Below are 13,802 nucleotides of genomic sequence, written 5' to 3'. Positions count from 1 at the left end.
GGGGGGGGGGGGGGGGATTTATCAAATCTGGAGCAGCTGTACATGGCAACCAATCAGTTTCTCTGTCTCATTTTCAAATCTTAACTGAACAAACTGAAGAGACAATCTGATTGGTTGCCATGTACAGCTGCTCCAGATTCTGATAAATTGCTCTTTTCCAAGTCAAAGTCTATCTGGTAAAAATGATTACATTGGAAGCCCAGCACGGTGATAATGACATATGTGAAGAACCTTTTCCCCTTAGTAACAATCTCTAATGTACAATCTGCACATGTCACCATTAACCCCAGATACACTGCCTGGCCACAAAGAAGTCGCACACTCTAATATTTAGTTGCAAGTAAGAGACGTAGTCATGAATGAGTGGGATCAAATTCTCTGATCAGTGGAAATGTGCTGTACATAATCATTTACTTTTGCACGATATTCTAATTATTCGAGTTTCACCTGTATTTACTTTCAAAAAATCGACTGCTGGTGACTTTTTACCTTTTTGCTTTGTGTTTGCACGGTGCCAACCGTGATTTGGTCACTTCGAGCACCATCATCCTAAATTGGCCGGGACTGCTGTAAGGTGTGCGGAGGGCTCTCTTCCATTTCTACACCTGTACATAATCATGACTGTAAATCAATTAGACAATCAATACGGAAATGCAAAGAGCAATCACTTCATGTAAGGTACAGTGACTCAAAGTAACCAATCCGATTTCATATTACTATAGACAGTAGGGATGTCACAATACCCCTTTTTTAAGACCAAGTACAAGTACTTCCCCTCATGTGCTTGCCGATACCAATTACCGATACTTTTTCTTCAAGGGACAGGTGACATTTTAAAAAAAACAATAAACTTAATGATTTTAGGCCAATTTGTTTATGATTATGAAGAACTTTAATTAAAGACTTTTAGAGTCCACGCCTCCCGCCGTCACCGCTCCACGCCTCCCGCCGTCACCGCTCCACTCCTCCCGCCGTCACAGCTCCACGCCCCCTGCTCTCGTTTGCCAGGAACTGTATGTCCCGGGCGTCGGGCAATACGAAATCAACACTGATGCGCAAGCATCGGCGTTAGGTACCAGGGCATTTTCACAAGTACAAGTACTTGTGAAAATGCTCTGCATCGGGCCCGAAACCGAAGCTAGCATCGGTATCGGGACATCCCTAATAGACAGTATACTACCTGTCCCCCCCCAAAAAAAAATCACACTCTAATATCTCATTTGGAGCGCCTTTAGCTTTGACGCATTCACACATTCTCCGTGGCATCGTTTCAATAACCTTATGCAATGTCACAACATTTATTTCCATCCAGAGTTACATTAATTTTTCACCAAGATCCTGTAGTGATGATGGGAGAGTCGGAGCGCTGTGTAAAGTCTTCTCCAGCACATCCCAAAGATTCTCAATGGGGTTAAGGTCTGGACTCTGTGGTGGCCAATCCATGTGTGACAATGATGTCTCATGCTCCCTGAACCACTCATCACAATGTGAGCCCGATGAATCCTGTAATTGTCATCTTGGAAAATGTCCAATGTGCCATCAGGGAAGAAAAATTCCTTTGATGGAAAAACCTGATCATTCAGTATATTCAGGTAGGTGGCTGACCTAATTTTTTAGGGACATAATGTTGCTGAACCTAGACCTGGCCAACTGAAGCAACTCCCAGATCATAACACTGCCCTAAATCCAGGTGGTGACTTTTTTTGGCCAGGCTGTGTATAATGCATAGGAGTGCTGTCTTTTCCTTTTTTCCTTCTCATCGTCCTCAGTTATTGTGGCTCAGCGGTCAGCACTTCTGTCTTGTAGCACTTGGGTCCCTAGTTGGAATCTTGGCCAGGACAGTATTCGTAAGGTGTTTGCATGTTCATCCCCTGGATGAGCCGGCAGGTCCAAGCTTGTATTTAGCTTCTCTTGACATCCGTCCTGCATCTGAAGTTCATCATTGGTGCTCCTATCCAAATCTCTGGCCAGGCAGTGCAAGCTCCAGACCCCAGCCCTGGGCCTATCTTCTCTGCGGCCTGTGTCCTCCCCAGGCCGCAGAGAACAGATTTACATACTTCCTCCCCTGGCAAAGACTGTGAGGCAAGAGGGTTCCCAAATATTTGTATCCTTTGCCATCATGCACCTCTGGCAATAAACCTCCTACTGGTCGGCCAGGAAGATATAAATATTCATAACATAAAGGTTATTGGATTTTCCAACACTATTTTCTTCACTGAGCTTAGGGACAACCCAATGAAAGCAGGACTATCTATTCAGGCTGAGGGTGACTACAGCCCAACAGCGCTAAACTCAAAGAGACACTCCTGCTAAGGGCGCTGTTATGCACGGATTCTTCCCAGAGGTTCACTCTGCATGACAGGTAACCAAAAACAGGTTACCATTCTGCCAATGGCCATATTATTCTGGCAACCAGTAACAGTCCAAAAAAAGTGGTCAGACTGGAACAGCCCAGCTTAGCGGGGAGCCATAAAAAGGGATCAGCAGATATTTATAGAAGCTATAAAAAAAGACAAACAATCCTTTAAAGCCATTCACATAGAATTCAGGCGCCTCGCACAATGCACCAAAGATACAACCACCACTTGCTGTTCTGGTTGCCGTGGAAACATGTTCTGTGAGCTCTCATTTTGTAGCTACCTTCACCTCGGGTCTCTGACATCGGTCTTACCAGGTGGACTTACGTTAGCCTGCTTGTAGATATAAATGATATATTTTTAAATTTCATATGAAATTATTATGTTGCTTTTTCATTACTGGCCGAGTGGCGGCTGTGACATTTGGCGATTGTATTTGTAAACGCTGTCATCACGTCCGTGTTCAGATGTGGCCCGGCGGATGGAAGTTGCCCATACATTTCCATTTGGGCTTTTCCATTAACGCACATCAGATAACCTGTCGTCATTCTGACATTTGCAGGCAGAAGCCATCAGTCCAAGTCAACGAGCGGTCGCCAAGACGACAGAGTAAACTGGATCCATGCGAGATGGTGAACTCTGCGTGCCAAAAATGTTTCATAATTATAGAGGGTAAAGCCTGCAATTACTGGCATGGGTGATATCTGCCACTCCCTGCTCTATAAATATCTGTCCGGTCTCTTCCATTGCCTGGCTTTACACAGTCAATCTTCTTATTTTCACTCTTTCGCCGGCGTGCGTTCCCTGTGTAACGTCCCTTCCTGAGCTCTTCTGATGCTCTCCAGACTCCCAGGCCAGCTGTAGAGCAACACCGTGTCACCAAGCGAAACGTGCGCTCATATTATGACATCATAAGGAAAGGGGGTGACTCAGTGCCGGCATTCTGGCCAGGGATAATATATCTTGGCTGCACACTGAAGTGCGTTAGGCAGGCTCTGTAAAGCTCATGGACATTTAATGATGCGTGAATTGCATTGATGATCTCAGCATGCTACAGAGTCATTGAAATGGCAATTTGATCATGGCGGAGAGGAGGGGACATCGCATTGGCATCTCTGGCTTTGTATAGATGGTAGGACAAAATGCATATGTGGATGATGGCAAGTTGTGTCCTCATTTAAAGCATATATAAACCCTAAAATAAACAGGTAGCTTACCTGTCCTTAGATGTGGTGGCTGCATTCGTTTTCTGGTGATGCGGACAGTAACACATTTCCGGTCTTAGGGTGACTACCTTCTTTCCTTCACTGTATCTTTGGAGGAGGATCAGCCACCTTTGTGGAGCAGCATTGTCACTCTGTGGAGAGGGTAGTGTTAGATGGACTAGCAGATTTCAATTAAATCCAAACTCTGGATATCCCTTTTTAAGCAGTAACAGTTTTTATTTCCTTTTGAGATAAAGGTTTTACATAAATGAATAAAATCTGATCATTGTAAGCACCCCTGTCAGCGTTAAATGGTTTGTCCCACACTCTATCTGCAGTTGAAAAATAATAGAGTTACTGCCCGGCTCACCAAATGATAAAACTTATGTTATGGGGGGACTCCGAAAAACAGACTGCTGTGTTAACTTTAATGACAGACTATATCATATACATCAGTCAGCCATAACATTATGACCACCCACCTGATATTAAATAGGTCCACCTTTTGCCGCCATGACAGCGCTTACCCGTCAAGGCATGGACCTCCAGTAGACCTCTGAAGCCATGCTGTGGTATCCGGCACCAAGCTGTTAGTAGCAGATCCTTTACGTCCTGTAAGTTGTGAGGTGCGGCCTCCATGGATCGGACTTGTTTTTCCAACACATCCCACAGATGCTGGAAAGGATTGAGATCTGGAGAATCTGGTGGCCAAGTCAACACCTCAAACTCATTGTTGTGTTCCTCAAATTGTTCTTGAACCATTTTTGCAGTGTGGCAGGGTTCATTATCCTGATAAACGAGACCACTGCCATCAGGGAATACCATTTCAATGAAGAGGTGTACTTGGTCAGCAACAATGTTTAGATAGGTGGTACATGTCAAAGTCACATCCAGATGAATGGCATGACCCAAGGCTTCCCAACAGAACATTGCCCAAAGTATACACATGATGTACAGGAAAATATGATTGATTAGACCAGGCCTTCTTCTTTCATTGGTCTTTTGTCCAGTTCTGATGCTCACATGTCCATTGTAGGCGCTTTAGGCGGTGGACACGGGTCAGCATGGGTACCTTGACTGGTCTGTGGTTAAGCAGACCCATACACAATAAACTGAGATGCACTTTGATTTCAGACACCTTTCTACCGGAACCAACATAATGTTTTTCAACAATTTGAGCTACAGTAGCGCTTCTATTTCATCGGACTACACAGGCCAGCCCTCGCTCCCCATGTGCATCAGTGAGCCTTGGCTGTCTATTACCCTGTTGCTAGTTCACTGGTTTTCCTTCTTTGGACCACTTTTGGTCGGTCCTGACCACAGCTGACCAGAAACATCCCACAAGAGCTGCAGTTTTAGAGTTGCTCTGAGCCAGTTGTATACCCATCACAATTTGGTCCTTGTCAGAGTCACTCAGATCCTTACACTTGCCCATTTTTTCTGCTACCAACACATCAGCTTCAGGGATAAAATGTTCACTTCCTGCCTAATATATCCCCCCCCCCCCCACTTCCAGGTGTCATTGTAACCGGATAATCAATGTTATTCACTTCACCTCTCAGTGTTCATAATGTCATGGCCATGATCAATGTTTGTCATTAAACAAAAAGTTCCACTTTAAAGCAGAACTCGGTTGGAATAAATATGCCAACTGTTTTTTTTCCCAAAAATATTTGTATTTTCAGCCACTGTTTAATACACGCACCCAGCTGTGGGTGAAACCTCGGTGGTAAGCAACCTTGGCACTTCTGCTGTGATGAAACTAAAAATCCCATGAAGCATTGCAAGACTCTGACAGCCACAGGCATGAGTACCAAAGGCATGATGGCATTTGTAGTTTCCCCACAGTTGAAGTTCCAAGACTGCATGGTATACCTGACTGTTCCCTGCGTTGTTTAGGTAGGGCTTCCCTCAGTACAGTTATTGATAAGTTTGGTTGACCCATGTGGCAATGGCAACTGGCTTACATTTTTTTTTTTTTTACAGAAGAGGGTGTCTGTGCCTTATTAGTCAGATTGGTGTTTTTTGGGCATCTTGACACTTAAAAGATTTGTACCGGTGCATCAAATCAAAGGATTTGCTAAGTCTTATAGTTGGGTTTCTTTTAGAAAGCAGCCACAGCCTGAGTAAGAAAAGCTTGTCCTCAGCCAGCAGAGAAGGACTCTGTGTGGAAGCAGTGGTCTCTTTGCAGAGATCCAGCACAACCCCTACTCAGGCTATGATATCTATGATCCTATATTCCATAGTCTCTATTGTTGCCTGCTGTGATAAGTATCAAGCATCCAATGCCGGCTAAATTCTTCTCCTCCCCTCCACCGCTATAGAAAACAATACGTTCAACCAAGCCAAGTTCTCATGTTTGTGTGTCTGTAAAGCATGTCTCTTCAGGTTGGATCAGAGAATACTAGTAGGTCCATAGACTCTTCCCAGCTGCCACAGACTTACCCTGCCAAAGGAGCTGATTGGATGTTTCCTATCCCATAATAACTGTTTTCCCTGAGATAGGCCGGCACTGGGTTATAGCCCTCCTTCCTCGTAATAAACATGCACCATCATCTAATGAGAATGATCTTTCATCATACCTGTTGGCACCTTTTAGAGTCAGCAGAACACCACAAAAGGCTTTTTTTGGGTCTTGGAAAGTGCCGTCAAGTGCAATTAGCGGAATCCCCATAACAGAACGGTGTTAGCACACATTATATAAACTTACAAGCCTTGATTGAGCTCTTAACTATTATCACCACCAAGTGTTAACATAAAACAGGAGATTCAGACAGTAAACATCATTAATAAAGCAACATCAGAACACTTTCCCGTCACTTGCTTTGGAGCTTTGCTTTACAAGGTCGGTCCGGCTTTACGACGTTCTAGAATGAAACGGGAAATGTTTTATTACATAACAAGCTGTAAAAAGAGGATTAATTCTGGAATTACAGGGGATTTAACTGTGAGGATCGTAACTACAATCCCGGCTATTCGGTATGGGAGAAAGCTTCTAGGATGTTAGGGGTTAACCGAGGGGAAACGCTGACGTTGGGTTCTGGTTTACAGAAATATTGGGAGCTTAGTCTGTAAAATCGGATTTATGGCCTGCAAAACATTATCTGTTGCTGTTAATCGGACACATTAAACTTGGAAGTGTTCAGGCAAACGGCAATGTGCAGGAACCCAGAGCAACTAATAGGAATTTGTTTTTCATTGATTGATACAGCCTGGCCAAAAAAAAAAAGTCACCTACTGGATTTCGGGCAATGTTATGATCTGGGTTGCTTCAGTTGGCCAGGTCTAGGTTCAGCAATGTTATCTCCCCAAAAAATTAGGTCAGCTGCACCTTGTGAATATACTGAATGACCAGGTTTTTCCATCAATGGATGTTCTACTTCCCTGATGGCACAATGCCAGGAATCATCGGGCTCAGATTGTGAAGGAGTGGTTCAGGGAGCATGAGACATCATTGTCACACATGGATTGGCCACCACAGAGTCCAGACCTTCACCCCATTGAGAATCTTTGTGAGCTGCTGGAGAAGACTTTACGCAGAGGTCCGACTCTCCCATCATCACTACAGGATCTTGGTGAAAAATAAATGCAACTCTGGATGGAAATAAATGTTGTGACATTGTATAAGCTTATCGAACAATGCCACGGCGAATGCGTGCTGTAATCAAAGCTAAAGGCGCTCCAATGACATATTAGAGTGTGACTTTTTTTTTGGGGGGGGAGCAGGTAGTATACTGTCTATAGTAATATGAAATCGGATTCCCCACAGCTGGAGGGCTGCAGTTTGGCTACCCCTGATATAAACATCTACCAGTGTATGGCCAGCTTCATTTGGATGGACTACTAGTATTGTTTACTTACTTTACAAATGGATTTGTGTTTGTGATAAAGACCACAGATACACAGAGGGGAACACAGAACCTTCATGTAGAGAGTGTCTCTGGTGGGCAGTAACCTCGTGACCCCAATGTTAAAAAGCCAATGTGCTGCAATGGTGCCGATAGTGTGGACACCACATACATAAGTGTTATAAATACAAGGAACATGAATTAGACCAGCCTTGCCGTAGCCTAGGGTGCCATGGCACTCTGGTGAGTCCCTTGGCCTCCTCAGGAGGTAGTTGGACTGGGATAGTGAAGGGGGAAATGAAGACTGATGTGAAGGGGGCTCCTGATGTAAATGGGGGACCCTGATGTGAAAGGGGGAGGGGGACTCGGATATGAAAGTTGTTCTGATTTGAATGAGGTGCTCCTGATGTGAAGGGGTAAGGGAAATCTTGATTTTTATGGGGCACTTAGGTGTGGAGGGGGAGACTCACTTTTTCGTGTTTTAGCATGGGGGCCGCTTAAAATCTGACATTTTACATTGGGGTGCCTCAAAATTTTGCATACTTTTAAAGGTTGAGAAACGCTAAATTAGTGACTAAGGACTAAACCCACTGGAGCAGACAAAATCTGGAGCGGTTGCCTATGGCAACCAATCAGCTTCTTTCTGACTGCTCCAGTTTTGATAAATTCACCTTAACGAGTTATTGTTTCCTGAAATCAAGTTAGAAATGTTCAATACATGTTAGTAAATGCATGACATATTGGCTGCCCTAGTAGGAATGAATTTGGGGTTAAAGAAAGAAATAAAGTTCAAGTAAAGGAATTAAAACTAAAGACAAATGTCAGTGGAAATTGGCATTTGGGTTTATCTATTTCCAAATATAAAGTAGAGTTTAGAAAGGGGTTAGAACCTGTTTTTATTGTACCCGCTGAGGAGATTCACCCCTCTGTGTGTCTTGCTGACCACAATCAAACTTAAGGGATAATCCAGATTTGTTTGCCACTGGTACAGGAGGTGAGGGTAACTCTTCCCAATGAGGACACCTGTGATGGTGACAGCTGTCTACGAAGGGGGGTTTCCCCTATATATTTTTACTCTTACTTCCTGTTGGGTCTTCAGGACAAGAACTGTTGTTGTCTCGTATATTACAAACAGGGACCGGAACAGAGGTTCTTATCACTTCCGATTTTATCCAAAACTAAACCAAATGCACTTTGACATGCATCAGTCTTGTGCAGCCATTAGTGATTCCCACTATCTTGTCATTGTTTGCAACTTCAGTTTTCTGGGGACAAAAGGGGAAAACATGCTGCAATCAAGGAGCAAACTTTCAGAGCCTTCTGGGAGTGGTTTATCTACATTTTTTTTCTTAAAAACTGGCACTTTTGTAACATGTGAACAAGACTCACAAGAGGGACCAGTTAGAGCTTGTTTTACAGATGTAGTTGAGGAGGTGGGTTAACGCGTTCCTCTTTTTTCCTGCAGTTTGCCATTCCGCACAGTGACGAATGGAGCCGCCTTGCCCGCACACTGGTGGAGATCCGTGCCAACAGGGGAGATGGAGAGGAAGAGGCTGTGGAGCTGTCCAACTGAACACCCAACACACGCCATCTGCAAGCACAGTATTTACCTGTAGCCGAATGTTCCAGTGTCTCATTTTTGTTCACTGTAATTTTCCAAAATGACGGTCTTTCATTTGCAGCTTTTGTTTGAACAGTAGACGAACTGGCTGGGCTCTCCCGTCTCCTCTGTACAATGTGCAGACACTAAGCTCCTGTCTGCTGATGTTCCCCTGGCCTACAAATACATCACTGGGTGCCAGTATTTTAATTAAACAATTTACAATCTGAGTCAGCATGCCACTAACTCGCGGATGAAAGTATCGCAGTGGATCGCTCTGCTCACTAGACGGAGCTTTGGGCAAAACTAGGTGACCTCAGAGGGTTTCAGTAGACCACCGACATGGTGTCCCCCATTGTCCTTCCCTATACAGGCCTAGGGGGAATGGCTTGAAAATTGGAGGGGATTGCTTCCACAAAATCTAGGTGTATATTTATTTTTAATTAAAAAATGTTGACAGCTCAGAATGTATATGGGATTGATATTATTAGGCTGAGGTAGCCAAACTTCAGCTCTCCATCTGTGATGAAACTACAAATTGCATAATGCTTCAGCCTCTGGGAGTCATGTCGGTTGATGTTAGAGTCTTGCAATGCCTAAATGAATTCCTAGTTTCGCCACAGATGGAGGGCCAAAGTTTGGTTACCCCCACATTAGGCTGTGCTTGCTTACAAAGGCCTTCATATACGTATTATATATATATATATTATATATACGTATTACTGGTTTTCATGGGGGCCATACTCATCTTACAGGACAATGATGGAGAAGACAATGTCAACACAACCAATAGCATTTCTTCTGATAGTGCTGCGCAGTCATCGTCTATGGTTTATTACAGTTTATGGAAATGCTTTATTAGCCCAAATGTTTTATAGGCTGTCTTTATATGTGTGGCTATGTGGTAACAGTGCTTGGGTGGATTTTGTATGCGTTTATAGCCGAGTGCAACTTACTTTTCACAATGTCAGCCTTTCAGGCCGGCTCAAGGCAGTTTTTTTGTGACTTTCCATTGTATTACTGGACAGAAATGGATTCATTTATAAAAGTTCTGCCCAGTGTATAGTCAGGTGGATGCCGTTCGCACGGCCCTAGCACTTCCAGATGACGCTGATGAGGATAGGAAGTTTTATAACTGAACCTCAAAGTGTGCCTAAAGACATACTGCAAGAGAAGTTGTCCTGTTTTCACAGGTTATAGGTGAGTCAAGGCACCAGCTTCTGGAGACTTGCTGACTCTAAAAAGAGCCAGATGGCCAGGCTGAACTTTTTATATTGATTGCTATTTTCCCCTAATATAAGCTCGATGAGGGAAGGAGGGGGGGGGGGCTGGGGGGCTAGTAGTTGGCCTAAATAGGAACACCAAATTTGTCCAATGCAAATGCACTGGAAAAATTGTTCTGGCAGCAAGCCACCATCTGAAGTCTGTTGTGAATGTAAAAAACAAAATAGATTCCCCCTTCGATGGAAAGCTGAGAGCCCGGTTCTGATGAGCACCTGAAACCTTTACATGTGTGTCTTTTATATATTATCACTATATTTGTATTGAAGAAGCTCCAGGAAAATATCTGAGATAAAGCTGGAGGGTGTGCAGGAAAATGATCAGTGTATCCAATATTCATACCTTGATATCATGCCAGGTGGAGATTACTTTAAAATAAGTGACTGTACAGAGGATTTGTCTAGATTAAGAGTTCATAACATTTCACTTGATTTAATGTGGTAAAAGGTATTTAATAGAGCTTGAATCCATCGGGGGGAAATGATTTCACTTCATCTTCAGGTTGTATTTTAGTTGCTTTAGGTGCCTATTTTTATTCCAAATGCTGCTATTAATAAAAGGCATAGACAATGCCCCACTGTGTGTTTAATAGGACATTATACAGTGAGATGTGGTGTGTAGGAGAGACGATAGACGAGACGTGGGGTGTAGGACAGGTGGAGGCTGACATCTGGGGTGTAAGATAGGTGATAAATTAGCTACAAGTGTGGGGAGAGATAGAGGGTGAGATGTAGGACAAGTGGTGAATGAGTTGTCGGGTATGGGAGAGATGCAAGGGGAGCTTTGAGGTACAGGACAGGTGACGTACAAGATATTGGAGTGCAGGAGAGAAGAAGAGTGAAATGTGGGGTGTAGTACAGATGATAGAGATGTTGGGGTGCAGGAGAGGAGAAGGGTGAGATAAGGGGGTAGGATAGGTGATGGAGGATAAATTGAGGTGCACTAGAGATGATGGGTGTGCTGTGTGGTGTAGAACAGGTGATGGAGGAGCTGTTGGGGTGCAGTAGAGTCGAAGGGTGAAATGTGGGGTTTAAGAAAAGTGATGGACAAGATGTTGCAAGTTCATTATTAATGGTTAGGATTAGGGATGCTCCGATACCGATACAAGCATCGGTATTGGCGGCGATACCGAGTATTTGCATGAGTGCAAATACCCCGATACAAAAAATGATAGTGTTTTGGTCTGGACATGTGCTCATCTATTTTCCCCACTATGGGGATACAAGCCTTAGTTAGCAATGGCATGATAAATATTAATTTCATGTTCTTCATAATATTAAGAAACTGACCTAAAATCATGATTTTGTATTGCTTTAGAAAAAATGTGACCTGTCCCTTTAAGAAAAAGTATCGGTAATTCTCAGTATACCACAAGCTGTAGCTCGTGGTATACCGAGCTTTGGGTGATGGGATGACGCTAGTTTGTGTCCTCCCGTTACCCTTAGGAGAACTATGGGGAAAAGCCCTGACCCCATAGTTCTCCTTTAAGTCTGGGTAGATCAAGCATTGAAGGTTAGTTTTTAGGGTTAGGAGGTCATCCCATGCCTCACCCAACAGATGTGGGGCTGTTATTTTCGGTATCCCCTCACAGCCCGCCTTTCTCTCCAGCAACAATGTCTAATTTATGAGCAGGTACAGTACATTGTCCCGGCATTGCTTTATTAAATCCATACAGAGCAAGATATGATTGTGAGCAGATGTGGATTTCCGCCTGTAAATTGGACCAGGCCAGAGGCCTCAGATGTGGCATTTCACGTGGTTTCTGAACTGCTGTATAGATGATCTATTGGAAGATCGCTGCGTCATACGTACTGCGCTCTGCCTCGTGAAACAGACTTATTTGAAATAATTATAATAAACGGTTGTTTGCAGTGAATATAACGAGAGAAGCCTCATCACTAAGCTGCTGCAAAGACCGGCCTAATACCCCGAGAAGCAATTACAAAAGGCCGTTTCACGAGAACGTCGGAGGGAAACGCGCTTCGTAACAGCCATTACTTGCGAGCATTCGAGTCATATTTCCCTATAACGTTTGGGCACAGCTGATTTCAGGGAAGGTTATATTAACAGATTGCGGTCCAACAATGACACCGGAGAGACCCATAAAACATAATAAAACATACCTGGCAGATCTGAAATTTCCTTCTTAGGATAATATATGATGGCTGCAGCCCAGAGACACAAAAACACAGTTCCCACACCTCATTGGAGGGAGACGGGAAACGCCAGACTTCTACTCGTACAAAGGAAATACCTGAAGTGGCCAAAACTGACTTTCTGTGTCACCAATCACGGAAGATTAATGTCCCATGGACTGGAGGATCCAAAACCTCCGATACTCCGAGGAAATAAATCCCACAATACAAAATACATCCTCCGGCATTTTTATTTCTTTCTCGTCTCAAAAACATGTTCATTTTAGGAAGTGTGACGGGTGTTTGTTTTGCTTGATATTTACAATGCAAAATATGAAATCCAGTGTGCAGCCTTTTGTGACATTCTTATCTTCCTTCACTTTTATTTTGCTTTTTAGCATAATGATCTATCACACCACCGGTCTCTAGTGATTGGATAGGCTGCATTCTCAGTGATGTCACCGGTCTCTAGTGATTGGATAGGCTGCATTCTCAGTGATGTCACCGGTCTCTAGTGAAGGGATAGGCTGCATTCTCAGTGATGTCACCGGTCTCTAGTGAATGGATAGGCTGCTTTCTCAGTGATGCCACTGGTCTCTAGTGAAGGGATAGGCTGCTTTCTCAGTGATGTCACTGGTCTCTAGTGATTGGATAGGCTGCATTCTCAGTGATGTCACCGGTCTCTAGTGAAGGGATAGGCTGCATTGTCAGTGATGTCACTGGTCTCTAGTGAATGGATAGGCTGCATTCTCAGTGATGTCACTGGTCTCTAGTGAAGGGATAGGCTGCATTCTCAGTGATGTCACCGGTCTCTAGTGAAGGGATAGGCTGCATTCTCAGTGATGTCACTGGTCTCTAGTGAATGGATAGGCTGCATTCTCAGTGATGTCACTGGTCTCTAGTGAATGGATAGGCTGCATTCTCAGTGATGTCAATACTCTCAGTGATGTCATTGGTCTTTAGTGAATGGATACGCTGCATTCTCAGCAATACTCCCTAATCTCAACAAGTATACATATTTTAGTATTTTATTGGCCAATTAGCTGCATTGCAATTTTGAATGCTCTGGGGGATTGTTGTAATGCTGACATTTCTAGTCTAGGGTCGTATTTAAAAAGTAAGAGTCACTTGCATACCCCACTAACCATTCTACACATCCGTCTAAAACCTTCCAGGTCCAGGCAAATCCTCAATGATGCACAATCTCCAAATAGTGAGCCTGGAGCCAGTGACTGTAACATGCACTGTAGTAGAAATGCATTTAGGGGCCCATTTATAATGGAACGCAGTTATTCCGCACCGCGGCTCATTCCTAAAATGCTGACTGCTGTGCCCTACGGAGCTCCCTCAGTCTAAGGCAGAAAGAGAATTCCATG

General features: G+C 43.8%; 1 protein-coding gene across 2 annotated transcripts in view; it reads left to right on the top strand.

Annotated features, from left to right (window-relative positions):
* Positions 1 to 9,301, top strand: part of DYNC1I1 (dynein cytoplasmic 1 intermediate chain 1) — a 258,886-nt gene extending 249,585 nt beyond the window's left edge. For both annotated transcript variants that reach the window (XM_018560772.1, XM_018560771.1), the window contains one exon: positions 8,876 to 9,301. In XM_018560772.1, coding sequence (XP_018416274.1) covers positions 8,876 to 8,983 — 108 coding nt within the window. In that variant the 3' untranslated portion in view covers positions 8,984 to 9,301. The remainder of the gene's footprint in view (positions 1 to 8,875) is intronic.
* Positions 9,302 to 13,802: the final 4,501 nt, after the last annotated feature.

Source organism: Nanorana parkeri, unplaced genomic scaffold (genome assembly GCF_000935625.1).
Source record: "Nanorana parkeri isolate BGI_ZX_2015 unplaced genomic scaffold, ASM93562v1 scaffold477, whole genome shotgun sequence".
In the NCBI taxonomy this organism is placed as follows: domain Eukaryota; kingdom Metazoa; phylum Chordata; class Amphibia; order Anura; family Dicroglossidae; genus Nanorana; species Nanorana parkeri.
Note: the sequence above shows the minus strand (reverse complement) of the source record. Positions and strands in the feature narration are given on the sequence as shown.